The sequence below is a fragment of the Eumetopias jubatus genome, unplaced genomic scaffold (genome assembly GCF_037043125.1).
Source record: "Eumetopias jubatus isolate StellerSeaLion01/CBP00866 unplaced genomic scaffold, mEumJub1_p1.0 scaffold_7, whole genome shotgun sequence".
In the NCBI taxonomy this organism is placed as follows: domain Eukaryota; kingdom Metazoa; phylum Chordata; class Mammalia; order Carnivora; family Otariidae; genus Eumetopias; species Eumetopias jubatus.
The window spans coordinates 28,081,753-28,109,626 of NW_028274813.1; the positions used below are offsets into that span (position 1 = coordinate 28,081,753).

The 27,874-nt window shown below is 43.1% G+C and overlaps 2 protein-coding genes, 1 non-coding gene and 1 pseudogene across 3 annotated transcripts; 1 reads left to right on the forward strand and 3 right to left on the reverse strand.

Annotated features, from left to right (window-relative positions):
- Nucleotides 1-3,005: 3,005 nt before the first annotated feature.
- Nucleotides 3,006-9,031, reverse strand: ACOT6 (acyl-CoA thioesterase 6). The gene is made up of 3 exons (XM_028101314.2): nt 8,575-9,031; nt 5,174-5,376; nt 3,006-3,624 (listed from the first exon to the last, which is right to left on the reverse strand). The coding sequence occupies exons 1-3, from the start codon at nt 9,029-9,031 to the stop codon at nt 3,019-3,021; spliced, it is 1,266 nt and encodes a 421-aa protein (XP_027957115.1). The 3' UTR covers nt 3,006-3,018.
- On the reverse strand, nt 5,767-6,874 carry LOC114207350 (ubiquinol-cytochrome c reductase complex assembly factor 6 pseudogene; annotated as a pseudogene).
- A 13,753-nt stretch (nt 9,032-22,784) lies between the features above and the next one.
- Nucleotides 22,785-27,387, reverse strand: ACOT4 (acyl-CoA thioesterase 4). The gene is made up of 3 exons (XM_028101788.2): nt 26,934-27,387; nt 25,801-26,003; nt 22,785-23,390 (listed from the first exon to the last, which is right to left on the reverse strand). Exons 1-3 carry the CDS (start codon nt 27,385-27,387, stop codon nt 22,785-22,787), a joined length of 1,263 nt encoding a protein of 420 aa, XP_027957589.2.
- LOC114208813 (small nucleolar RNA SNORD56) lies at nt 23,439-23,509 on the forward strand. The gene has a single exon (XR_003609147.1). It is a non-coding gene; the product is annotated as a small nucleolar RNA SNORD56 (small nucleolar RNA).
- Nucleotides 27,388-27,874: the final 487 nt, after the last annotated feature.

Here is a 27,874-nt window from a genome sequence, read left to right on the forward strand (position 1 = left end):
GTTCCGGGCAAAGACACGAGGCCCGGCGGCGGCTGGAGGAAGAGTCAGACCTCCCCGCCCGGCTCCGCAGGGCAGGCGGGGGCCGGGCGGGGGCCGGGCGGGGCGAGCCGGGCGGGGCCCAGCGGGGCGGGGCCCAGCGGGGCATCCTCGGATCCCGAGGGCAGTAAGGCCCCCGGCTGGTCCCTGGGGCGCCACTCAGCCAAAGGCTGCAATAAGAGGCGACTTTTAGGAGGGCGCGGGGTCGGTTATGCTTTTGGGGTCCCTGTAGTGGGACCGCTTAGAAGAGGCAGGAGCTCATCCCCTGCCTAAGGCTCGACGCGGTGAGAGAGAGGTTACTGATGTGACAGAATGCTGGCCGGTCTCTTTCTTTAAAGTCCCTCCCTGGCCACCAGGGGTCAAAATTCCCTAAACCTAGCTGAAGGAAGCTACGTGTAATAGGCTTCTGCCAAATTCCTTCCTTGACATTATTTTTGCCTGGGATTAAGAAAGACTGCCAAGGTTAAAGTTTAAACGTTTTAGATGAGGCAGCACTACAGATGTATACACTATGGAAATAATCTTTATTGTCTTGGGGCTTGGCACAAGTACTAAAAATGTTTTTATATGCAGAAAAAAATTACATCATGACTTTTTTTCCCCCAAGAAAAAGTCATGGGACTCACAAAATAAAACCATATTTTTTACATTCAAACAAATATGTGTATGTACATGCACCTAAAATGGTTCTGGAAGGGTATACTTCAAGTTGATAACTGTAATTAGCCCTAGGAGAAGCCTGGAATAGGGTAATAAATTAAGAGGGTTAAATTTAATCTGTGACCATCATGTCCAACCTCAGAATGCAAGTACAAGTCCAAAGTTCTGGAATCCAGCACCTCTGAGAATCTCAGAGCTGGAAGGCACCTGAAAGGCACTTAATCCCTCTCTCTTAGGATCTTTTTTTTTTTTTAAAGAGTTTAGTTATTCATTCATGAGAGACAGAGGGAGAGAGAGAGAGAGAAGCAGAGGGAGAAGCAGGCTCTCAAGGAGCAGGGAGCCCGATGCGGGACTTGATCCCAGGACACTGGGATCATGACCTGAGCCGAAGGCAGATGCTTAACCATCTGAGCCACCCAGGAGCCCCCCTCTCTCTTAGGATCTTTCAAGTTGGAATCCTCACTTAGATTTTGTAGGATCCATTACTTCTCTGTAATGAAATTTAAATGTTGTTTTTACAAAGATAGATAAATTTTTTAAATGCTTCACCTGGACTATCTAATTTAATGACCACAACCCAGACAGGTAGTTTCTATTATTAGCACTATTATTATCCCCATTTTATAGATGAAGAAATAGAGGCTTAGAGAGGTTAATAACTTACCCAAGGTCACATGGCTAATAAGTAGTGGAGCCTGGAATTTATATCTACCTCAGAGGAATCGCTGAGGATACTACCATTTACATCACTCAATGTTTCTTAGCATGACAACCTTTGGAAGAACTTAATTGCTAAGCTTTGCTTTTATTTTATGAATGCTGTAAAGTTTGTGTAGCTGATTAGATTTCCTTCTTTGCATAAGCCATTGCAAAGCATATGACTGGATGAGTGGCCCAGTCAAGGCCTTCATAATAAGCGCTATTGTGTTAGCCTCATTTCTGGCTTCATTTCATGGATACCTTTTCTCTTCCTGCCTTCCTTCTTAGTCACAATTACCATATTTTAGGTAGCTTTACAACAACCTGAAATTCCTTTTGAAATCTTAGAAACAGGTGGCCATATATAGAGTTAACTCTGAGGGAAAAATGACCAAATATCTTTAGTCAGTGTAGGGCATTTCTAGGCTACTTTATCAGTAAGGAAGAAATCGAGGTGGAGAGCTGTCCCTACACCTAGAAATTTAGTACCTGGAGATGGTTAGTTGCAATCAATAATTTTGTAAAGGATACAGTATCAGTAAGGAAGAAATTGAGGTTTCATTCGTAAAATAAAAAGCTGTATTGATATACTGATATAACCAATTTTTTAAAAGATTTTATTTATTTGAGAGAGAGAGAGGGAGCATAAGGGGGGAGGGGCAGAGGGAGAGGGAGAAACAGACTCCCTGGTGAGCAGGGAGCCCAACATGGAGCTCAATCCCAAGATCCTGAGATCATGACTTGAGCCCAAGGCAGACGCTTAATTGGTTCTATCAGTATATCAATACAGTTTTGCTTACAATAAATTTTGTTGTAAAGAATTCAGCTTTACTTTGTAAAGGATACATTACCAGTAAGGAAGAAATTGAGGTTTCATTCATAAAATAAAAGCAAAGCTTAGCATATGAAAAATATCAATGCCCCCAATCTTCAGAGTGGGGTTCAGAGACAAGTCTTGAATACACATTCAGGAATGTGTACTGGCAAGAAAGAAGCAGAGTCCATTCCTTAAGGGATTCAAGTGGGTATGTTCCCAAGGTTCAGACATGGTCAGTTAGGGTCCAAAGGGGATATGGAACTCTCAGGGCGCCTGGGTGGCTCAGTTGGTTGAGCGACTGCCTTCGGCTCGGGTCATGATCCTGGAGTTCCGGGATCAAGTCCCACATCAGGCTCCCTGCTCAGCAGGGAGTCTGCTTCTCCCTCTAACCCTCCCTCCTCTCATGTGCTCTCTCTCTCTCTCATTCTCTCTCAAATAAATAAAATCTTAAAAAAAAAAAAAAAACTCTCAGCAATACAGAAGCTCAGTCTTCACAACCAGAACACAGGTCAAAGCTAGGTCAGCAAGTGAGAGTTGGGTAGGCACTTCTTACATTTCTCCTATTTCAGGTTAAGATGGATCCTATGGATAAGATCAGGGTTAAGCCTATATGGTAGGTAAAGTTCAGGGGAGAGAGGGGTGGCAGTAAAGAAAGGAGGGTTGCAAAGCCTGGGAATCCAATAGGACCTGACAAGGAGCTGAGATAATTATTTTGTTACCACAAGTTTTCTATGTGCTTTGGAAAACCCAACACATGTTGTATGAATTAGATTTTTATTAATAGTATCTGGTCTATGATTACAATATTATATTTTGCTGGACTGGACAGATTTTTTACCATTGAGATGTTTATGGAAGAAAGTTTGAATTTGCTGCCAGGCATCTACCTGTGCCCTTGATTGAGCCTTTGGCTCACCTCCATAGAATACTGCTTGGTTTAACAATGTATGTACAGAAGCTCTACAAGGAGGAAAATAAGGTGGTTCAATACAATGACCAGTTCCTGGGTAGTAGATTATCTGGGGTCTGTCTTTCCCATGGGCTTGTAACCGTTCAGAGGCTATTTGAGCATAGAAGTCACTTCTCCAGTTATGATCATCCATGCCAACAATAAACAGGAAGGGCCCTTGGGCCCTTTCCAGTGGAATAATACTTGGGTGATTGCGTTCCTCCAGTGGATTGTCCCACATATCAAGAAAATTCCAAAGTCCTGATTCATTAATTGTACATCTTCCTATGTCACTGCCAAGACTGGGAACAATCATATCCTTGTAATGCAGAGCAACTATTGTGTTGGCCACACAGGAATTGATAAGTACCGTGGCAGTGATACCTTTTAAGAAAGAGGCCATGGAGAGACACAGGTCACCTCCTTTGGAGAAGCCAAGAAGCCCAACATTAGGGCCTTTCACCTGAAGAAGAGAAACAGAACAAGCTTAGAATTTGTAAGTGGAGGGCATAAATGGTGATTTTATATTTTCTAGGTAGCTTTCTTAAGTTTCATTCGCTTTCTTTCCTTATGCAACAATCCACAAAGCTCAACTGTGTCTTCTAATAAGCAAATCAAATGATTTCTTAGTATACAGGCCTTCCACTAATATTTATGGTGACTGGGTCAAGAGTACACACAGAGACCCATACACCCCATACCTAAATATTTAAAAGTTATAAATCAAATGAACAAACTCTTTAAATATATTCTTTTCTCCCACCTTGGTAAATATACCTCCATAACAGAAAATTTGAAAGCTTGGGAGTCCTTGAAGTTCTGTACTGGAATGTGGCCTGGGGGAGAGCCAGCCCTAGTCCTTGGTCCCTGGTCCACCTTCCTTCTTTTCCCATTCCCAGTTCCATCATGTTACCTTGAGGGGCCTCTCACACATGTATGTGGATACCCCAGCCTACATGGTGAAGGCCTAGGTGTATTCACATTGATAGACCAGAGAAGAGACATAGAGCCTGGAAGCAGGATTAGTGCTATTTGGCAAAGAATTCTGGGGTTCCACATCACAAGGGCATGGTGTGTGTGTGTGTATGTGTGTGTGTGTGTGTGTAAGGCACGTGAATTCCAGGTGGATACATTCCCTGGGTCCCTTGGATTCCTCACCCTGTGGGCAGGGATGAAGCCCAAAGGCAGGCCAGAATGTGGCCATCTAAAACAAAAAGTCCAGGACAGAAGCCCCTCTTGCCTAGGCCTAAAGGCACAACTGAGTATATACTGGTCTCTTCTTTTTCCCTGGGGCCTTATCTCCTCTAATAAACCAATAATCACAGTTCAAAATCATCTAGGTTGTAGCAGCTCTGCTAAGAGACCATTCCCTGAATTCTGGCAGCATTAGAATATCCTATAGAACTTATAAAACATTTTATTACTTAACATTAGAATATTTGGGTTGCTTTAAGTCTAGATAGTTGCAGAGTATGTATTCCATTTATAATCAGACCAAAATGTTTTGATTATTTTTTTCAGTCTCAGATAAAAACTCTCTATGAAAACATAATACCGTTATCACATTTAACAAAATTAATGATTCTTTAGTATCATCAAATACAGTCCCTATTCAAATGTCCTAAAAATGTCTCTTAATAGTCAAATGTTTTCCTCTATACATTTACATTAGCCTTATAAGTGAGAAAAACTGAACCTCAGAGAAAGCAGTTGCCCCGTTCAGGATTCTAAGGCCATGTGGTGGTAGATGGAGAACCAGAATTTAAGGTTAGTAACATTTTAGTAGAGTGCTTTGAATTATGGTCAAGAATTAAAGGGAAATAAACAGTTGAGTCTTAAGAAATTGGAGAGAGATGGGTAGAAATGAAGATAATAATCCTAGTAACTTTTGAAGGAACTTTGGTGTCTCATGACATATTCTGAGCCCCTGATGTCCCGGCAGGGTTTTTGAATCCAGGCCTGTGTCCACTCTATTCCCAATCCTCTGCATTCAGGCAAACACTAGAACCCACCTTTGGATGCTGCAGCATGAAGTCTACGGCTTCTTCAAAGTACTCCAGGTGCATGTCATCCAAATATTCAGGGAGGTCTTCAAATCTGAAATAAGCCAAAGCAAGCACAGCAAAACCATGTCCAGCCAGGAGGCTGGCCCTATATTCACAAAGGCCACCACCACTTCCAAATAGATCGATGATCCCAGGGAAGGGTCCTGCACCTAGAAAGCACCACAAATCATAAGGAGCTTTAGACTCTCAAAAGACATTCTCGAGTTTCAGATTCTGGCAGTCAGCAAAGAAAAGTTTCTGAAGCAGGGAAGGTTGGGGGTGGGGGAGTGAGTGGAAAAAGGATCCTTTTTTAAAAAAATTTTTCCTTCTTTCTTCTTTAGTGACCTTCAGGGAGAAGGGAGGGGGAACAAAATTATTTATTTCTCCAGAATTTTTCACATATTTTCATATACATATATATGGTATATGTATGGTTGTGTATATACACACACCACATATATATTTATACCAAATTAGAAATAGCACATGATGAAATGTACATTTCCCACAAAATTTTCCTCAAAAAAAATCTATTTGAGAATACTTTGAGAGTTGTAAAATGTTCTACATACATAAGGGTTTATTAGATGTACACCGCATGTCCTTGCACTCTCTGCTCCAGCTTTAAATAACACCATCCCTAAATGTGCTGTTCTCGTTGGTTCCTGAAAGTGGTATACACTAGTCTCTTCCCCTCTCTAGTTTTTATGATCTCGTTGACCCCTCAGTTTTCAAACCTAAATTTATATCTCCCTTCCCAGAAGAATTCCCAGATCTCCCCCAAGGTTGAGTTGAATCAGATAGCCTTTTTTTTTGTCAATGACACTTTTATTATAGTTAATTTATAATTCCCATTTGTCATGATAGTCAAGCTTATTCAGAGACATAAACCAGAATTATAAGGGCAGGAAACACTGTATTCTTTCTCACATGATATCCAAGACTAAGTATCTATTCAAATACATTCAAAAAGCTGATGATATAAACTTTGGCAGTTTTCAAGAAACACTGGTCAATCCATAATTAAATCTCAATGCATCAGTTAACACCTGGGCACCTCTTGCAGTTAGCATTGCATTAGATGCTTAAAGACAACCAGTTCGACTCAATAAACTTTAAAAATATATATTTAATACTTATAATATTATTTACGGAGTTCTTGGCAGAGTTAAGTATTTTGAGGTTTCTATTGTTGAGAAATTTGAGGTTCATGTTGTCTCTTTTTCAGTCCCAAAAGCTCCGTTTTGAGTTTCCAGGCTTTGGTGGAATTTCAGGTATTGTCAGGTCCGGCTGGTAGTACCTGTGCACCGCTTTGGCCCCGGCACACATGGTCAGGAGGCTGGCAGCGAACATTTTCAGATAGGTGGCCCAGGACATGCCCGCGGGCATGGTTGGGGGGTGCAGAATGCACTGGCTTTTGGCCGCGGGTCAGAGGGTGAGCGGCCAGATAGCCTTTTATATGTTCCCACCAACACCCTGGCCCTCTCCTTCTCCCTATCACAGCACCTGCCACATCTGTAAGTGCAAGTATAGTTACCTGGGTCCTTTATTAGGCTGTAAGTACAGTGAGGACCGTGTCTAACTTTGCTATCTATTCCATCCCAGTATGTAGCATGGTCCTTGACTTAATACATATTTGTTAAATGACTGAACTCTTCTACATTATTTACAAAAGCCTTTGAGACAGAAAACAACTTTTATTTATTTATTTTTTAAAGATTTTATTTATTTATTCATGAGAGACAGAGAGAGAGAGAGGCAGAGGGAGAAGCAGGCTCCCCACCGAGCAGGGAGCCTGATGCAGGACTCGATCCCAGGACTCTGGGATCATGACCTGAGCCGAAGGCAGACGCTTAACCATCTGAGCCACCCAGGCGCCCAGAAAACAATTTTTAAATAGACCACATAGTAGACACTGAAATAGTTAACAGAAGATTGACTTGACTGGAGTATCAGATACCGTGATGGGCGGTGAAAGGTTTTTTGGGGGGAGATTCTTTTTAAATGTTTTTTTTTTAAGCTTTTATTTATTTGAGAGAGTGAGCAAGTGCTCATGTGAGGGGACAGGGGAAGGGGCAGACGGAGAGGGAGAGAATCTCAGGCAGGCGCCCTGCTGAGTGCAGAGCCCGAGACGGGGCTCCCTCCATCCCAGGACCCTGAGATCACGACCTGACCTGAAATCAAAGAGGTGGTCACTTAACCAACTGAGCCACCCAGGTGCTCCTGGGGGATTCTTACTGAATCAGTCGGTATGATTTATTGAGCTCCTACTATATCCCTGGGCAAGCCTCTAGGAATATAGATATACAGAGATGTGTTAAATCTGATCGCAGCCGCAGGAGTTCACAGTTGAGTGTGCAGCCACTAGTTAAGGTTGGGAATTGCTGACGAGCTGTAAGAATAAAGCAGGTGCTCTTGTTCTGGAGAATAACAGAATTGTTTAGGGATTCTGTGAGATGTGGCAACTCCAGCATTTCTATATAGGAGGGGTTTCAACCAGGAATTTGGTTGTTAAGAGTTGGGTCAAGGGTCTTGTTTCCAGGCCCCTTTTACCTAGTAAGCACCTTTTTACTTAGACTAGGGTTTCTCAATCTCAGCACTATAGACATTTTGAGTTAAGATATTTCTTTGTTGTGTGGGCTGCCCTGTGCATTGTGAACGTTTACCAACATCTCTGGCCTCTACTCACTAGATGCCAATAATACCCCCCACCCTTCAGTTGTGAGAACCAAAAATGTCTCCAGATATTGCCAAATGTCCCCTGGGGTGGGGGAAAATCAACCGAGATTAAGAATCACTGCCAGGGATGCCTGGGTGGCTCCCTCGGTTAAGGGTCTGCCTTCAGCTCACGTCATGATCCCAGGGTCCTGCTCAGCAGGGAGTCTGCTTCTCCCTCTGCCCCTCCCCCCTGCTTGTGCCCACTCTCTCTCTCAAAAATAAATACAATCTTAAAAAAAAAAAATCACTGACAGTTTATGATGGGAGAAGGTGACCATCAGTTTGTTTTTTAGGATTATGGAGCACTGCCTCTATCTGTGGGTTTTAGCTTCCTTGGAAGTTCCATGTGAAAAGAGGCAAAGCAGCTTAAGTCATTACCTAATACTGGTATCTGACACAGCCGCCTGGCGGGCACTTGAAATAAATGCACTTTTTAGCATACAGCTAAGGAGTGGTAGTGACTCTAGGAAGTGCCATGAACTTAAAGAGGAAAAACGTCTATCCAGAATCCATGATAGGCTCTGGAGTGCGGGGATGAGCTTAGGAAAGTTCCACAACCACGTGGTTCCCGCGCCAGGCAAGAGGCTGCCCAGGGTCCCGGGACGACTCCACCTGGTTCTCCCTAACAGCCTGGGACCCGGGGCGCTCACCTGGGGGCAGGAAGAGCGTGGCGCGCACCCGGCCCGCGCGCACCGGCTCCCGCCGCACGCCCGGCCGCAGGAAGTCGCGCTCGTGCACCGCCCTGCCCAGGACGCGCCCGGCGTCCGGCTCGTGGCCGTCGAGCACCTCCAGCTCCACCGCGAAGGGCGTCTGCACGTCCCGCTTCACAAACCGCACCAGGGCTTTCTCGGGCTCCAGGGCCCAGAGCAGCCCCATGGGCTCGAGCCCCGTAAAGCTGCCGCCCAGCGCGGGCGCGCGCTCCAGGTCCAGAAGGCCGCCGGCGTCGGCTTGGTACCGCGCCTGGGCCCGGAAGAGCGCGCCCTTCTCGTCGCGCAGGGACGCGCGCAGCGTGACGGGCTGTCGCGGGGCCAGGCCGCGCACGGCGATGCGCACGGGCTCGTCCCAGCTGCAGCGGCCCGCGGGCTGCAGGATCACCGTCGCCGCCATCTCGATTTCTGCGGAACAGGGGAGTCAGCCCTCCCCGGTCACGTGTCCAGCCAGGCGCGCCTCCACCTCCCTGGGAAGCAATAGTAGTTGGAACCTTTGCGCTTCTTCTTTTGGACTCACGTGAGACCCTCTAAGCCAATGTGTGAGGTCTCCTAGTGTTTGTGCAAATCCAGTAGCGTCTGATCGGAAGAAAATAGCTGCTAAAATAAGAGTTCATTATTAATTCAGCAATCCAGCGCAGTGAGTGTGAAATAGAGGTACAGAGACTGCTGAGATTGGGAAAGATACTGGCAGTTCCAAGAATCTCAAATTTTATAAAGCATCCCAGGTGATTGTGATTCAGATGATCAGTGGGGAAACAGCCTAATCCTTCCCCTGCCTCAGTCCTTTACCGAGCCTTTTCCCTAAAGCTAAGGGTACCAAGGGTGGCCTTCAGAGCAGGTAGATGTTTATGGAGTGAGATCTACCTGAATTCCAGTCCGATCCTGCGCAATAGCCTGGTGATCCTTAGCAAGATATGTAATTAAGTCTCTGAATCCAGTCTCCTTGTCTGTAAAAGGCATATTGTGATGATTACATTGGCCAACATAGGTAAAAACACCGCACTGATAAAACTATATAGCAGGTGCTCAGTAAGAGTTTTGCTTTTCTTAAGACTTAATATTTTTATTATTTGAGAGAGAGCACAAGCAGGGGAAATGGCAAGCAGAGGGAGAAGGAGGCTTCCCAACTAGCAAGGAGCCCGATGCGGGGCTCTATGCGGGGCTAGATCCCAGAACCCTGGGATCACGACCCTAGCCAAAAAGGCAGACGCTTAACCACTGTGCCACCAAGGCGCCCCAAGAGTTTTGCTTTTCAGTTCACAAATCTGGTCACTGGCAGTGTCAGTGTTGTTGTGTCAGAGTTGTGGCAGGAAACAAGGGGCACTTTCCAATTCGGTAATTTGTGGAGAGTTTCATAAAGGGACTATTTACAAAGGCATTGGCAAGTCAAAAAACAAACAAGGTTGGGTGCACAACCTTGGACCCTGAAGGCTCAAGGGCAGAGGGCTGCCTGGCAGGAGGCTGGTAGCCATGGTGGTGTGAGGAAGGCAATCCGTGGTGTGGTAGGAGGAGTGGGGAGGGAATAAATACCTTGACCTCACTCTCCTCTTGGCCCTTCACATTTTTGCTGGTGCCTTTCTTTAGCTGAACTTGACCCTTCAGCTCAGCCTACTTGGTTACACAACAAGATGGATGGAACACACAGAAGATGCCCAGCAAGTGGAAGCTCAGTACATATTTCTAAACTGAACAAAAAGAAGGCAGACTAGGTCCCAGATCTCAGAATTTCAGTGAGCTTTGACAGCTCTACCTCCTGAAGTAACTGCTGTTGGGTATTTAAAATACCTGTTGTGTAAAGTGTTGCAGGCTGGGGCACCTGGGTGGCTCAGTCGGTTAAGCATCTGCCTTCGGCTCGGGTCATGATCCTAGCGTCCTGGGATTGAGCCCTGGATTGGGCTCTCTGCTCAGCAGGAGGTTTGCTTCTCCCTCTCCCTCTTCGTGCTCTCTCTCTCTCTCTCAAATAAATAAATAAAATCTTTTAAAAAGTAAAAAATAAAGTGTTGCAGGCTGTGCTCAATCTGGGAACACTCAGCTTACAAAGAATTTACCTGGGCTACTGCAGCCACCAGCACAGTTGACATTTGCACTCAGGGCGCCTGGGTGACTTAACAGGTTAAGTAACTCTTGATTTCAGCTCAGGTCATGATCTCAGGGTCATGAGATCGACCCACACATCAGGCTCTGTGCTGGGTGTGGAGCCTGCTTGAGATTTTCCCTCTCCCTCTGCTGCCTGCCCAAAGAAAGAGAGAAAAAGAAAAAAAAGAAATTTAAAAAATGAAATCTGCACTCAGATTTCAGAAAGGCAAAGAAAAAGGTGGCTTCTCCCTCTGCCTTCCCTGATACCTAGGTTGCTGTGAAGAGGCACAGAAATGGCACATGAGGGAAGAGCAGCTAAGAGGGAGGCCTTGGGGGTCCTGGGATCGAGCCCCACATTAGGCTCCCTGCTCAGCGGGGAGCCTGCTTCTCCCTCTTCCTCTGCCATTCCCCTGCTTGTGCGTGCTCTCTTCTATGTCTCTGTCAAATGGATGAATAAAATCTTTAAAAAAAAGGGGGGGGGAGGAGAGGCTGGGCCATTCAAAATGCCTTCCTGTGGGGAATTCTGCACTTAGGAACTCTATGGAAGAAATAGGTACTTTAGAGGCCAACTGCCAGGCTAGGTTGCCCATAATCTGAAAAAGAATCAGTTGCTATAAGAAAGGGGGGTGGCTTCATACAAATTCTAATGTTTGTCTAGTGACTTGATGAAGTAGTTGTAGCTTAAAACCCAGATATGTAGCATACTATCTCCAATATTAAACATAAAAATTAATTTTTGTGTCCCTATTTTAGGGGTAGGGACTTTATGGATAACATTTGCCTGATATAGAATCTCTCTGGTTACCCCCAGATAATTACACTCCCAGAAGGGTTTCTGTCTGAGAAGGCCCCTGACCTTTTCCATGCATAGTAGCCCGCTGACTTTTAGTTATAAATTCAATATGGAAAGGCTGAACTTCAGAAAGTTACTTCAGTGTCACCTGACCAGTAGGCTATCAATAAAATGAGTAATTTCACTATCTGAATTAGGCTTAGGACACCTGTTTAAATATCACCTTAACAGATTATGTCAAATGTTAGAGAGTTGAAATATCTTGGAGGCAAGACTGTAAAGGTAAATCACTGGCCACCAAGTGACGGCAAAATGTTGATGTCTAATACGTTAAAAAAGTATTGGGATTAAAAACAGTGCCCTAGTAAGATCAATAAAAGGATACCAATCAAGGATGATTTTTTAAAAAAGATTTTATTTATTTGACAGAGAGAGAGATACAGCAAGCGAGAGAGAACAGTGGGAGAGGGAAAAGCAGGCTTCCCACCAAGCAGAGAGCCTGATGCGGGGCTCGATCCCAGGACCCTGGGATCATGACCTGAGCCAAAGGCAGATGCTTAACAACCTAGTCACCCAGGCACCCATGGGGATGATTTTTTTTTAAGATTTTATTTATTTATTTGACAGCACAAGCAAGCAGAGCAGCAGGCAGAGGGAGAGGGAGAAGCAGACTCCCTCCTGAGCAGGGAGCCCAAATGTGGGCTCACTCAATCCCAGGACCCTGGGATCATGACCTGAGCCAAAGGCAGACGCTTAATCAACTGAGCCACCCAGGCGCCCCGCAGTCAGGGATGATTTAGAAAGATCTTCCTATAGAAAAACAGTTACAGATTTATTACATTAGTTTTCTGTAATCCTCAATTGACATCTGAGATCCATCTATTTTTCCAATAACCCAACTGAGAGTTGAAGGGGAAAAGGTTAGAAGTGGGAATGGATTCCCAGTTACCCCAGTATCAGCTATGATCATGATTTCACTCATGATCTGGCCTGGTACTATTTCCTGTTTACAGTTTTGGTGGGACAAGAGAGCTCCACATTTCCATTTTTTAGCAGCCAGTAAACATCCCATTTGAGTAAGTCCTTTCTCCAAGATAGCAGTAACTTAATTGCAATAATACTCTCATGGTTACATAGTATTCTATCAATGTTCACTTCCTGACTTCTATATTTGTGGTATGGTTATGTAAGGTGCTAACATTAAGGAAAGGGGAGGAATGGTATAGGGAAACCTGTACGAGTTTTGTAACATTTCTGTGGGTCTAAAATTATTTCAAAATAAAAGGTTTAAACAACAGAGAACAGTATTAGGGACTGATGAAATCACCAAAAAGAATACCTTTGATCTTCTGTGTCCCACTTTGGCGTTAGGAAAACCTGTCCACCTCAGGCTCTTCCTCGTCCATATCCTTGAACATTTAGTCTTTCCCATTTGATTGAGGTTTCCAAGAATTTGCATTATTTCTGATCCTGTATCTAAATCCCCTGAAATACTTGAAATTTCCCTTGTCCAAAGCGTCTGGACTCAGGCATATGATTTCTCCAGAGGAATCTGATATTGTAACAGGTCTAGAGAGAAAGGACATCAGGGCCACATGTCTCTCCCTTTGAGGGGCCTTGTCCTTAGACTTTAAGGAAAAGTTCTCTACATTCAGAGAGATTAAATGGAAAGCATGGTTTTCAAAATAGGTACTTGCTGTCTGGATACAAAAACAGCTTTATTCTTAGCCTGGTGAGCCTGCTCTTGGCTCAGTTTCCAGAACTTTGAATTACAGAAGTTATGTTGAGTGTTTGCCAGGAATGTTGCCCTAGTGGCAACTGTCACTGGGGAGTTTGAGAGATTAACTCTTTCAGGTGCTACATTACTTACTGTTGTAATTTCATTAAATCACTAGTAAGCAATAACCAGATAGTTTGACAAAGAAACAGTTGTATGAACAGAATGAAACACTAGTTCACAAAAATACATTCTTTAAGTGATTTTATTTTTTTAAGATTTTTATTTGAGAGAGAGAGAGAGCGTGAGAGAGAGAGAGATATCATGAGCAGGGGTGTGGGGTAGAGGGAGAAGCAGACTCCCCCCTGAGCAGGGAGCCAGATGTGGGACTGGATCCCAGGACTCTGGGATCATGACTTGAGCCGAAGGCAGATGCTTAACTGACTAAGCCAGCCCTTAAAGGATTTTATTTTTAAGTAATCTCTACACCCAACATCAGGCTCAAACTTACAATCCCAAGAGTTGCATGCTCTACCTACTGAGCCAGCTGGGCACCCCACAGAAATACATTTTCTATTTGCCCAGTTCTCCAGCTATTCACCACCAACACCATCCATGCCCTGCAATAGCTCTGCTTCTAACTATTTGGAAGAGCAGGATGTAAATCTTTGAGAAAATAGGAATGCCAGTTTCTTTGCATTTAGTGAAAAGCAGATTATTTGGGCACCTGGGGCAGCCTGTCTCAGGCTGATTCAGATGGCCTCTTTCATCATTCCTGATTCCTTCTGTTATAATTCTCCAAGACTGCAGTTGTCCTCTAACATCGCATACGAAGGATCATGGTAATCTCCATAATCTCATCAAACACAGAAACAGCATCTAACTCTTGGAACATCATATTCAGAGGAGAGTGCTCACTGTGAGACCCCCTCTCCCCCAATTCAACCTGGTCAATCTGAATGTCCTCTGCCTTTATCCTATGATCCTAGTAACCAACATAGATTTTCCAGAAGTCTGGTTGTATATTATAGTGAGAGCTGGATTTCTGGTGAGTCATTGGGTCTCTTCCCAATAGTGTGTCTATTCATTGGCCCTTGGAAATGTTCTTCCTTTACCTCTATTACTGGGTAAGTTTGCGGTGATCTCTGGAGGACTAAATAAATTTGCCCTTCAACATCCTGAGAAGAAAAAGTCAGAGAATCTGGTCTGGGGAGAGACCAGCTGAATGCTCCCTGCCTGTTCTGATTTCTTGAAAGCCCAGGAAAAACAGCCAGAAGACAGTGCTCTCATCCCCTCATCTTTTTACCCTAAGCTTTAAACTCCAAATCTTCTCCCCAGATAGACTTTCTTCTTATGATATCACAATTTTCTATTATAATATTGTCAGTATCAGTCAGACTCAGGTCCTGCTAACTGGAATTGTCTTTCCTGCCCAATGTCCTGTCAGTGTTTCCTCCAGCTGCACAAACTAATTCTGCCCTACCCAATGGACTACATAGATTTAGACTACATAGCATTGTTTCCACTGGTGGTCTTTCATATCTTGAGTGTGGTCTCTAATTAGGACATCTGGAATCTCTACCATAGGACCTTGAACTTGTCTAGGAGGTGATAATATCCTTGGATAAACTGAATGGCATTTGCTAGGTCTTAGAAGAATGTCTTATGCTCAAATCATCAAGAACAATGTGTAAAAACTTGGACCTACCAGCAAGAACTATTAGGAACTAGTAGAAACATCAATATTGGCTTAGGATACACAGTGACTATGCAATATTTACTTTAACCAATGCCAAAGCTCATATAGCTCCAGGCTTTGGCCATACCAAATAAAAGCTATAGTCAGAATCCTGGGATTATGAAGAAAATCCAAGAAAAAAATTGATACTTTCTTGCAGATTATATATAGTTAGTTCACTTTAGAGTAGACCAAAGCCTTTTCATTTCTTTCTGAGCATGAAGTGAGGTAGATATATAGACACTGATTGGCATTTCTGTGATCGGTGAAGATCTTAGAAGGGATGGCATAATATGGGAGACACTCCTTCTGAAGAACCCCGTCGTCCCTTCTCATCTCTTTATGTGATTAAAATTTAATGGTGTTGGGGCACCTGGGTGGCTCAGTTGGTTAAGTGTCTGCCTTTAGCTCGGGTCATGATCCCAGGGTTCTGAGATCGAGCCACGTCAGGCTCCCTGCTCAGCGGGGAGTCTGCTTCTCCCTCTGTCCCTCCCCCTGCTCGTGCTCTCTCTCTCTCTCTCATTCTCTCTCCCTCTCTCTCAAATCAATTAAGTCTTGGAAAATATTTTTAAAATAAAATCTAAAGGTCTGAAATTGTAATGGGCAAGATATTGTATCATATATATGTTTATGTGTATATATATATATATATACATAGTGTGTGTGTGTGTGTGTGTGTGTGTGTATGCAAGTTAGTAGAGAACAGCATCATAAGACAAGAGAACCATTCTGTATCAAGAGCACCACCCATTCATGTATTTATGAAATTAAAATGGGAAGATGGGTGCCTGGCTATCTTGGTTGGTAGAGCATGCAACTCTTGAATCTCGGGGTTGTGAGTTTGAGCCCCACTTGGGGTGTAGAGATTACTTGAAAATAAAATCTTAAAGTAAAATGGGAAGATGTAGGGGCACCTGGTTGGCTCAGTCAATAGAGCATGTGACTCTTGATCTCAGGGTTGTGAGTTTAACAATATATTTTTTACTTTTACCAATTTTTGAATCTTACATAAAACATTTACTTTTTTTACTTGATCAAAGTTAAGTTTTTATTTAGCTGAAAGCAAATATTATGAGTGTATTCTACTTAAAAGAAAAACATCTTTATGTAGTATGATTTAATTTACATACCATACAACTCACTTATTTAAAGTGTACAATTCAGTGGTTTTAGTATATTCACAAGGTTGTGCAACCACCACCACCACTAATTCAAGAACCATTTTATCACCCCAAAAGGAAACCCTGTACCCAGTTTTTCCACATCCTCACCAACACTTGTTTTTATCTTTTTTTTTTTTTAAGTAGGCTCCACGCCCAACATGGGGCTCAAACTCACAACCCCAAGACCAGGAGTCACATGCTTTACTGACTGAGCCAGCCAGTTATCCCTCTGTCTTTTTCATTATAGCAATTCTAGTGGTGAGAAGTGGTATCTCATTGTGGCTTTAATTTGTTTTTGTTTTGTTTTGTTTTTTAAAAGATTTTATTTATTTAATTGAGAGAGAGTGAGAGCCAGAGAGATCACAGAGGGAGAGGAAGAAGCCGACTCCCCGCTGAGCAGAGAGCCTGATGTGGGGCTTGATCCCAGGACCCTGAGATCATAACCTGAGCTGAAGGCGGATGCTTAACCAACTGAGCTACGCAGGCGCCCCTCATTGTGGCTTTAATTTGTATTTTCCTAATGATACTGAGCATCTTCTCATGTGCTTATTGGCAATTTGTATATTTTCTTTGGGGAGATGACTATTCAGAAGCATTGCCTATTTAAATTCCCTCAGCCTGAAGTTTGACTCACTCCCTCATCCTCCAGTCAGGTCTCTACTCAAAGACTACCTATTCAAATACATCTTCCTTCACCAGTCTATTTAAAATATCACCTTTCTCATCATGCTCTAATATTTTTTTTATTCTTCACAGCATTTATCATTTTCTCACTTCCCAACTAGAATAAATGCTCTTGACAGCAAAGACTTTGTTATCTTTGTTCATCTGTGCCAGAAGCTTAGAACATTGCCTCCCACGTAGCAGGTTTCCAATAAATATTTGTTGAGTGAAGTTGAATGACTGAAGGCAACAACAGAAAATAAAAGCTTTTCTGTTTCTTTTGGAGTTCCTTTCAACAAGGTACTCAGCAGGTTTATTTCACCTTGACAAAGTAAATGCTATATAATTAATACCTAATATGAATCCATTTTGAATATATATAGGAGATAGAGTTTAAACAGATTGGTTAAACTGACTTTAATTCTCAGTAAGATTTTATTTCATTATTCATCGATGACAAATTCTTAGAACAAGGTTTAACTGTCATAATTCTGTTATTTTATACATTTACTTTATACTCAGTACATATACCTACTCTCACTTGAGGTTAAGGTGTCCATCTCTTACTCTCTGATAGGAAATCAATACTATATATGATCTAAACCCATTTTTTAGAGCAGAAAATTGAACCTACTAGGAAAATCAATCTGATATTTTGTTCTTTACTGGAATGTATAGTCCATTTACATTTAATGTAACTACTGATCTATCTGAGTTTAAATTATTATTTTCTACCTGCTTATTCTATATTTTTTATCTTCTTTCAGCTTTTTAAAAATTATTCAGGATGACCTGGTGGCTCAATTGGTTAAGCGGCCAACTCTTGATTTTAGCTCAGGTCATGATCTCAGGATCATGGGATCAAGTCCCACATGGGGCTCTGTGCTCAGCATGGAGTCTGGTTGAGAATCTCTCCCTTTCCCTCTGCGCCTCCCCCACTCATGTGTGCTCGCTCTCTCTGAATAATAAAAACTTTATATAAAAATTATTCCATTTATTTCCTGTATTAGCTTATGGTAATAACTTTATTAACATTAAATAAAAATTAATATTTTTACCACCTTGTGAAAAATGCAGTGATCTTACAACATTTCCACTCCACTTATTTCCTTCTTACATAGGCAATTCAATCCTCTGTGTATTTTAAACTCCATAGTATATTATTTGTAAATATTTATTGGGGCACCTGGGTGGCTCCATTGTTTAAGAGTGCCTTTGGCTCAGGTCATGGTCCTGGGGTCCTGGGATTGAGCCCTTTGTTGGGCTCCCTGCTCAGCGGGGAGCCTACTTCTCCCTCTCCCTGCCCACCCCCACTTGTGCGCTCTCTCTCTCTCTCAAATAAATAAAATCTTTAAAAAAAATTATTTAGATTTCTCTACATATTTAACCTCTTCATTATATTCCATTTCTTCCTTCATCTACGTGGTCTCCCCTGGAATCTTTTCTTTGTGCTTGAAGAATACTCTTTAGTTTTTCCTTTATTGCAGATATGCTATATTATCTCAATTTATATTTCTTTGAAAATGACTTTATTCTGATTTCATTAATTTTTTTCAATAACCTTTATGAAAAATAAATGCTTTCATATTTAAGTATCTCTCTGGCTAGTATAGGCTTCTAGGTTGTCACATATTTTCTGTCAACACCTTGAAGGTATCATTCCAGTGGTTTGCCATTTCCATTATTGCTGTTTTTAAGTCAGTTGTTAGATTTATTGTTGTTCCTTTGAAGGTTGTCTTTTTTCTGTGGCTGCTGGTAAGGTTTTTTTAATCTTTAGCTTTCTTTTCAGCAGCTTTCTTTTCTCTTTCAGCTTTCTTTTCTCTTCAGCAGTTTTCTCTTCAGCAGTTCAACAAACAATTCCGTGGACAGATTGCCAAGATCACTGCAAAAACAACTCCCATCTCAGATGCTCTTCTAGGAATCTTGCAATTTCCTTATCAGGAGATAAGAGTCTATAGCCACTTTCCTTGCACCTGATGTCTTTGTGTTTACCCTCAAACAATGGAGTACAGTTGAAGTGATGCTATGTGACTTCCAGAGCTAGGTCATAAAAAATGCCATGTATTTCTGCCATCCTTTCTTGGGACATTCATTCTTGAAAGTCAGATACCATGCTGTGAGAAAACTCAAGCAGTCTCTGGACCTGCCCATTTACACAGGAATCACAGTTGCCTTTAGGACTAGGTGGCAGGTGGAAGCTGCAAGGGCTTCAAGGAGACTGTTAGTGAAAGCCTAAAGGACCCCATGGAGGCTATTACTGAGGGCCTAAAGGAAAGCAATAAAAACTTACTGGAAGCTGAAGGCAACACTGACACTTGGCAGTCATGTGAAAAATGGAAAATATACCTAAATGAATTCAATAATCTGGCTGAGGGGATTTCCCAGCAGAGTACTGATAGTGCCATCTGGCTTCTGCTGCCTATGATAAAGTGCAAGAAAAAGAATCAAAGAATGAACTGTTACATGTGAAGGAACCAGGACTTGCCAAGTTTGACAACAATACTATTTCTCTTTCCCAGCCTCCCCATATGGTAAATTAGACTTTAATTAAGACAGGACCTCAGACCAAAGTCAAATCCAGAGTGGGTCTGTGGGGGATACTTTGTAAAGACCTCAGAAAGATTCAAGGTAGTGCTTCATAGAACATTTCAGACAGAGAGAAGGCCCTCTGAAGATTTTAAGGTGTCCCCAGCAGATCCTATCTATTAAATAATAGATTCTAAGAATCTTAAGGGTATTACCCTCAGCATACTCACAGGGAGCCCCAGGTAGAGAATGTCTTGCCTCAAATAGATTTATAGTGGTGTGTTTTATCTAATAAAGTGAACCTCACTAAGGTTTTTAGAAAACCCACATAGTTCTTAAGAGAATTGTTCTAGTAGCAGTATAAATTTGAACTAAAATAGAAAGAATGCAGAGAAGAAAAGAACTTTGGACTCCTGATCTTTTTCATCTAGGAAGCTGACGGAGGAGGTTTTGTTGTTACTCATTCAGTTTTTTTTTTAATGGAAAATAAAGGTTTTAACTCAGAGGGCAGAACCAAGAGCTACAGAGAACAACTTACAGAGAGTTAATGGGCACCACAGAATTGGCAAAATGTTCTCAGCTGGATTTCAGAATTGCTAGGGGCCAGTGACTGTTGTGTGCCTCCCACTTCCATTTTTTTTTTTAAAGATTTTATTATTTGACAGAGACACAGCAAGAGAGGGAACACAAGCAGGGGGAGTAGGAGAGGGAGAAGCAGGCTTCCTGCGGAGCAGAGAGCCCAATGTGTGGCTCAATCCCAGGACCCTGGGATCGTGACCTGAGCTGAAGGCAGACACTTAACAACTGAGCCACCTGGGCGCCCCCACTTCCCCCATTTTTGAACAAGAATGTAAGTTATCTTACACCTATCCCACCCTTGTATTCTGTGTGTGTGTGTGTGTGTAGTTGTTGCTTTAGTTCACAGGTTTTCACTTTGAAAATGATACTTGAGGAGCTATACCCAAGGAACTATACCTGAGGAGCCTCATCTGTACCTAGATGTTATACAGATGATGCAATCTTAGACCTTGAGCCTGAGCATGACACTAGAATGGAATGAGATTTTTGAGGAGCCTTGAAAGAGGGACGGGTGTATTCTAACTATGGGAGGAATGTGAACCACTGTGGACAGAAGGCAGATTTTCAAAAAACGATTACAATGTTTCCCATCCTATATTCTTCTAGAACCTTGCCACTCTCCTTTTAAGAGGTGTACTCTATGTTCTCCTTGAACTTGGGTGGGGCTTTGGGACTGCCTTGACCACTAGAGTATGGCAAGAGTGATGCTATGTAGCTTCCAAGACTAGGTCAAAAGAATGCCATGCAATTTTGCCTTGCTCTCTTGGGATGCTCACTCTTGGATCCAAGCCCAAGTAGCCAGTGAAAAAACCCATGTGTAGAGATATTGGGAGACCCTCCTAACCCATAGGACTGTCTGAATTCCCAGGTGATGGCCACTACCAATCTCCCTGCCATGTGAGTGAGAAAAATAAATGGTTACTATTTCCCCTCCCCCCCCTTTTTTTCTGAGAGAGTGTGCAAGCACACTGGGGAGACGCAGAGGGAGAGGGAGACAGAATGTTAAGTAGTTTCCATGCTTGGTAAAGTCCGATATTGGGCTTGATCACACAACTCTGAGATCATGACTTGAGCCAAAATCAAGAATGAAACGCTCAACCCACTGAGACACCCAGGCACCTCAAATGGTTACTGTTTTAAGCCACCATGTTTTTGAGGTAGTTGTTACATAGCAACAGCGAACTGAAACATACCCCAAAACATTGTCACATGAAATAACAATCATTTTGCTCACAAATACACAATTTGGACAGGGCTTGACAGGTACAATTCTTCTCTGCTTCAGATAATCGAAGCCTTTGTTGGCTTCGATTTTAAATGGCTTAGGAGTTAGAATCATCTGGAGGTTTTTCACTCATGTATCTGGTACCCAGGTGGAAATAACGCAAAGGCTGGGCTCCACTGGGACAATCACAGGAAATGTCTACAGTTGGCCTCTCCATGTATTTTTGGTTTCCTAAAATTGTCACAGCCTCAAACCTCAAACACAGTAGTCAAAGTCCTTAAGGTGGCTCAGGGCTCCAAGAGCAAGTGTTCCCAGCAGAAAAGGTGGGATCTTCATAGCCTTTTATGATCTAGCCTCTGAAGTTACATAGTACCAGTTATACTCCACACAACTGATTGAAACAGAAGCACATCCAGATTTGAGAGAAGAGTATAGATCTTCCACCTCTTGGTGGGAGAAATGTCAAAGATTTATGGCTATGTTATAAAACTGCCACAAATGATTTTTCTGTGGTAAGTATGGTCTTCTTTATACTTGTCTTGTTTGAAGTTTATAGTTGTTACGAACCGAATGTGTCACCTCAAAATTCGTATTTTGAAATCCCAACCCATAATGTGGTGGCATTTGAAGGTGGGGCCTTTGGGATGTTACTAGGTTTAAATGAGGGCATGAGAGTGAGGTCCCCCATGATGGAATTAGTGCCCTAATAAAAAGAGGAAGAGAAACCAGAGCTCTGTTTCTTTGCCACAGGAGGACATGGGGAGAAAGCAGCCATCTGTAAGCTAGTAAAAAGCCATTACCAGGAACTAAATCTGCTGGAATCTTGATCTTGGCCTTCCCAGCCTCCAGAAAAAAATAAATGTCTGTTGTTTCAGTCACCCAGTCTATGGTATTTTGTTATAGCAGCCCAAGCTAAGACACAGTACTCCTTGAATATGTGGCTTGATGTCTTTGTCAGTTTTGAAACAATTCTCAACTATTATCTCTTCAGATACACTTATGCAATGCTTTGCAGCCCTCAAAGAAAATGAGGAATGAGGCTTCTAAGAATGTCACACTATGATTTTCCAAAGTCTATTCTTAAAGCCAAGGAAGCAGGAAAATAAATCATAGTCATTCATCCTTGAAACAGAGTTTAGACTTAACTATTCTAGAGACGCTCCCCATCTTTACCCCAACTCCTCCTCCCAAAGGATTCTTCTCTGATCTCCATGAGGAAAAGGTCAGCCTGGCTTCCTTATACCAACACCTCTCTGTAGGTTTGGCCAATGAAAATTCTACCCTGCTACCAGTATTTGAACCAGTAACAAACATTGGATGGCAATTCTCCCACAGTGATTAAAAAAAAAAAGTGACCTAGTACTTGTTCAACTTTAAATTTCATCCATGGCTCAAAGTGTTAAGTAAAAAAATCTAGAAGAAAATACAAATTTTAATAGAGGGGATGCTTTTTACTTTTTGTGTTGTATACCTCTAATTGAATCTTCTACAATAGACATGTGTTACATTAGTAAATTAATGAAAACATAATGTATTAAAAATGTTACCTAAAATATATCATTAATATCCATGACATGAATTTAACATTATCCAGGGGACAACTGATTCACATGATTATTAAATACCAGAATCTGACCTCGAATTTCTCATGTCAATAACAGACCAACACATTACAATTTAGGGGAAGCTATATTCTGGGTACCTCCAAGATGTTTGCAGAAAAAGGTTAGAATTTGTTTCCAAGCATCTTCCTGAGCCTTAGAATGAGCCCTGGGCTGCCCACCCCAGATTACAGATTTGTTCACAAATTTGTGCACAGAAGCTGGGCATAGGGGGAAGTAAGGAGGCTCGATATAATGCCCAGTCCCAGGATAAGAGATGATCTGGGGTTTTTCCTTTCCATGGGCCTGTAACCGTTCGGAGGCTATTTGGGCATATAACTCACTCCTCCAGTTATGGTCATCCTGACCAACGATGAAGAGGATGGGCCCCTGGGCCTTCTCTATTGGAATCATGCTGGGGTTCTCATGCCCTCCTACAATATCATTCAAAATATCCACAATGTCCAGGAGACCTGAGAAAGCTACCTTGATTCTCCTAAAATCATAGCCCAATGATGGGATGCAAGTCTGCTTGTAGTGTATGGCTGTGTTTCCACTGAACCCAGATCCATTGATGGAAACTGTGGCTGAGACGTTCTTCAAAAATGAGGCCATGGAAAGACAAATATCAGCCCCTAAAGAAATGCCCAGAAGCCCAATGCCTGGGCCCTTTACCTGGAAGAAAAGAAGAAGAGTCAAGAACGTATCTCATAGAAAAATGTTCTACAATGATGGCAATATTTTTCATCAACATCAATTCACCTAGTGAGTGTTGATACTTTGGGTCTGAATTAAGCTGAGGGTAGAGGGAAGATGGGGGCTGGGAAGTAGCTGTCCCTTTAGAGGCTGACAGAGAAAAAATAAAATGGGGCTCCTGGTTGGCTCAGTTGGTAGCACACCTGACTCTTAATCTTAGAATTGTGAATTCGAGCCCCACACTGGGCAGAGATTACTTTAAAAAAAATAAAGCTATTACCTATAAAAACACCTTTTTTAAACATAACTAGAGATGCTAACTTTAATTTGTGAGTTGGCCACAAGATTATCAACCTCAGCTGACAGGAGTTTCTTCCCACATAAAAAATATCTGGGTGAACACATGGCAAATGAATTGTGAACTCACTGGCAAGTCTGGGTATTGATTACAAATGTTCCAGACTATCATCCACTAGAGAATGCTGAGTCACGGAGCTTGTCAAGTTCAGGTCCTCATTTAGGTGGGCATGATGTAAGTCTCAGTGTGCCAAGGTATCTAACTATGTGGAACCAAGGTCTGTTCTAAGTGAATGACTCACCAGACCCCATCTAAATATACTGGCAAATGATTAACTTTATAGAAACAAAGTAAGACTTCAGAGTCAGATTAAGTAGTTCTTAGCTTCTGAAATATGTGGGCAAGTTATGATCAAAATCTGAGAACACACTGATTCCAGAAAATTAAAGATTAAAAAATCAGAAAGAGTCTGCACAGAAAAGTAAACAATCAACAAAACTAAAAGACAACCTAAGGAATGGAAAAAGACATTTGCAAATCACATATCTGATAAAGGGTTAGTATCCAAAATTTAGAAAGAATTTATAAAACTCAACACCCAAGGCACCTGGGTGGTTCAGTGGGTTAAGTGTCTAACTCTTGATTTTGGCTCAGGTCATGATCTCAGGGTCCTGGGATCAAACCCTGCATTGGGCTCCCTGCTCAGAGGGGAGTCTGCTTCTCCCTCTCCCTTTGCCCCTCCCCCTGCTCATATTCACTCTTGTGTGCACTTTCTCTCTCTCAAAATTTTTTTTAAATCTTAAAAAAAAAGATGTTCAACATTATTCATCATCAGGGAAATGCAAATCAAAACCACAATGAGATAGTACCTCATACCCATCAGAATGGCTAAAATCAGTAACACAAGAAACAAGTGTTGGCAAGGATGTGGAGAAAAAGGAACACCCATGTACTGTTGGTGGGAATGCAAACTGGTGCAGCCACCGTGAAAAACAGTTTAGAGTTCCTCAAAAAGTTAAAAATAGAGCTACCTTACAATCCAGTAATCACGCTACTGGGTATTTATCCCAAAATACAAAAACACTAATTCAAAGGGATACATGCCCCCCTATGGGTATTGCAGCATTATTTACAAGAGCCAAGATATGGAAGCAGCCTACGTGTGCATCAATAGATGAATGGATAAAGATGTGATGTGTGTATACACACACACACACACACACACACACACACACACACACACACACACAATGGAATATTATTCAGCCATAAAAAAGAATGAAAACTTGCCATTTGTAACAAGATGGATAGAACTAGAGAGTATAAGGCTAAGTGAAATAAGTTAGTCAGAGAAACAAATACCATGATTTCACTCACATGTGGAATTTAAGAAACAAAACAAAGGGAAAAAAAAGAGAAATCAAGAAGTGCACTCTTAACTATAGAGAACAAACTGATGGTTACCAGAGGGGAGGTGGACAGGGGGATGGGTTAAATAGGTGATGGGGATTAAGGAATGCACTTGTGATGAACTGTTGAATCCCTATATTGTTCACCTGAAATATAACACGGTATGTTAACTATACTGGAATTAAAATTAAAAACTTAAATAAAGAAAGCATGTAGGGGCGCCTGGGTGGCTCCATTGGTTAAGCGTCAGCCTTCAGCTCTGGTAATGATCTCAGGGTCCTGGGATCAGGCTCCCTGCTCAGTGGGGAGTCTGCTTCTCCTTCTCCCTCTGCCTCTTCCCTTTGCTCATGCTCTCTCTCTCTCAAATGAATAAATCAATCTTTTTTTTTAAATCATGTTAAAACTAACAAATTAGAAACTCATTTTGCATAACAAATGCAAATTCCTGAATAATTCCTTTAAATAAAACTTCACATGCATTTTTACAATTAATCCTATCTTACTAAGCCATCTGACAGAGAAAGTGTAAATAAGCACTTAAGCCAAGGAAGTCTCCAAAAGAAATTTCTGTGAAAGAAGAGTCGAATAGCAACAGGGCACCTGACACAGGTGAGTGCAAAGTGACACCCTCCCTGGATGTATTTCTAGAGAGAATGATACAATGAAGGACATTAGGAGAACCTTGGAGTGTTGTAGCATGTAGCACAGGGCTTCTTCAAAGTAGTCCAGGTGTATGCTGTCAATTTCCTCGGGGAGATCCTCAAAGTTATAATAAGCTAGAGCCAAGGTGGCAAAGCCATGACCAGCCAGAAGGCTGGCTCGATATTCCATCAGGCCCCCTCCAATTCCAAAGATGTCAATGATCCCCGGGAAAGGTCCAGGTCCTAGAGAAGAGAATATAAAAGAAAGGCATTATACAATTTAAATTTGCTTTCCTTTCACAGATCTATTTAGTGGGTTCCTATGAATCAAAGGGAAAAAAAAAAACACAGCTCCCGGAGTTATTATGCAAAAGGAATACAAATATCTTGAAAGGAAAATCTACAAAGTACCTTCTCATTAATGAGTTTATCCTCCATACGATTCTATAAATTATCTACAAGGTTCTAAGAATCTTTAGTTATCAAGGGCTAACTTGAGTAACAAAGTCTTTCATTACTGACTACATCATGGAAGGAGGAATTTCATGTTTTAGACAGTGTTGATTCATAGTGTTCTGTTAGGGGAATAGACATAAAGTTAAGAATCTTGAAATAAAGCTTTATGTTGTGTTGCATTGACCCTTGGCTTTGTGTGTGTGTCTACTGATATTTCAGATGTCTACTTAGAGATAGGAAAGAAAAATAAATATCCAGAGACGGCTTCAGGTGAGAAAGCCAGTAGAATCTAAAGTGTGATCTGTGGTACAGAGGGGCATGAAGAAGTGGAGAAGAGGCCCAGTGTACCCAGGGCACTACAGAAGGGTGATATGGCAATAGCTTCCATTGATTGATAGGGCGGATGAGATCTATAAAGTAGGTTATTAAAACAAAGTGGACCACATACCTACCCATCCTGACCCTTTTTATTTTTAACCTGCCGAATAACAGTACTCACCTCATTGAGATATTATGGAGAGTAAATGAGATAATGCAAGCAAAACGCATAACACAGAGCCCAACACATCAAAATACTCCATTTTGGTTGTTTGGCTACTGGCTTACTCATTGTCAGCTTCTCTGTCCTAACGGATGAGCTAAACAGCCTGCAGCAGTACCGGAAACCACTGGCCGCCACGGCACCCAGCCGCGCGCCCCCTAGCAGCGCACACTCACCAGGGGGCAAGAAGAGCGTGGCGCGCACCCGGCCCGCGCGCACCGGCTCCCGCCGCACGCCCGGCCGCACGAAGTTGCGCTCGTGCACCGCCCGGCCCAGGACGCGCCCGGCGTCCGGCTTGTGGCCGTCGAGCACCTCCAGCTCCACGACGAAGGGCGTCTGCACGTCCCGCTTCACAAACCGCCAAAACGGCTTATCCGGCTCCAGGGCCCAGAGCAGCCCCATGGGCTCGAGTCCCACGAAGCTGCCGCCCAGCGCGGGCGCGCGCGCCAGGTCCAGGAGGCCGCCGGCGTCGGCTTGGTACCGCGCGTGGGCCCGGAAGAGCGCGCCCCTCTCGTCGCGCAGGGACGCGCGCAGCGTGACGGGCTGTCGCGGGGCCAGGCCGCGCACGGCGATGCGCACGGGCTCGTCCCAGCTGCAGCGGCCCGCGGGCTGCAGGATCACCGTCACCATCCCGGTTGCACGCGGCTGCCCTCTGGACGTGGAGCCGGGAAGCCTCAGGTCGCGACTGGCCGAAGTCCGGCCCAGGCGGCAGAGTGCGCTTCGCAGGCCCGACGGGGTCAGGCGTCCCCTGGCGCAGGAACGGGGGGTGGCGGAGCCGCGTCAGGAGGCGTCTGGGCGCTGCACACCTGTGGCCTGCGCCCCCGGGACTCGCCTGAGTTAAAAGCAGCAGCAGGTCGTTCTCCCAGCCCGGGCGGGGGCGGGCCGCACGGAGCATCCTGAAAACTGGATGTGGTGCTGAACCCCCCTCCGAAACGCTTCTCTCCCTCCAGCCATTCTCAGTTGTTGGAGTGAAAGTTGGGTAATCGGATTCGTGTTGAAACCAGAACTGAGTGAGTTTAGGCAGAATTCCAAGAATCCCAGGCCCTCCGTGGAAAAGGGTAACTCTTTTTTTTTTTAACTTTTAGTGAATTATAACACACGTACAAAAAGCGTGCAA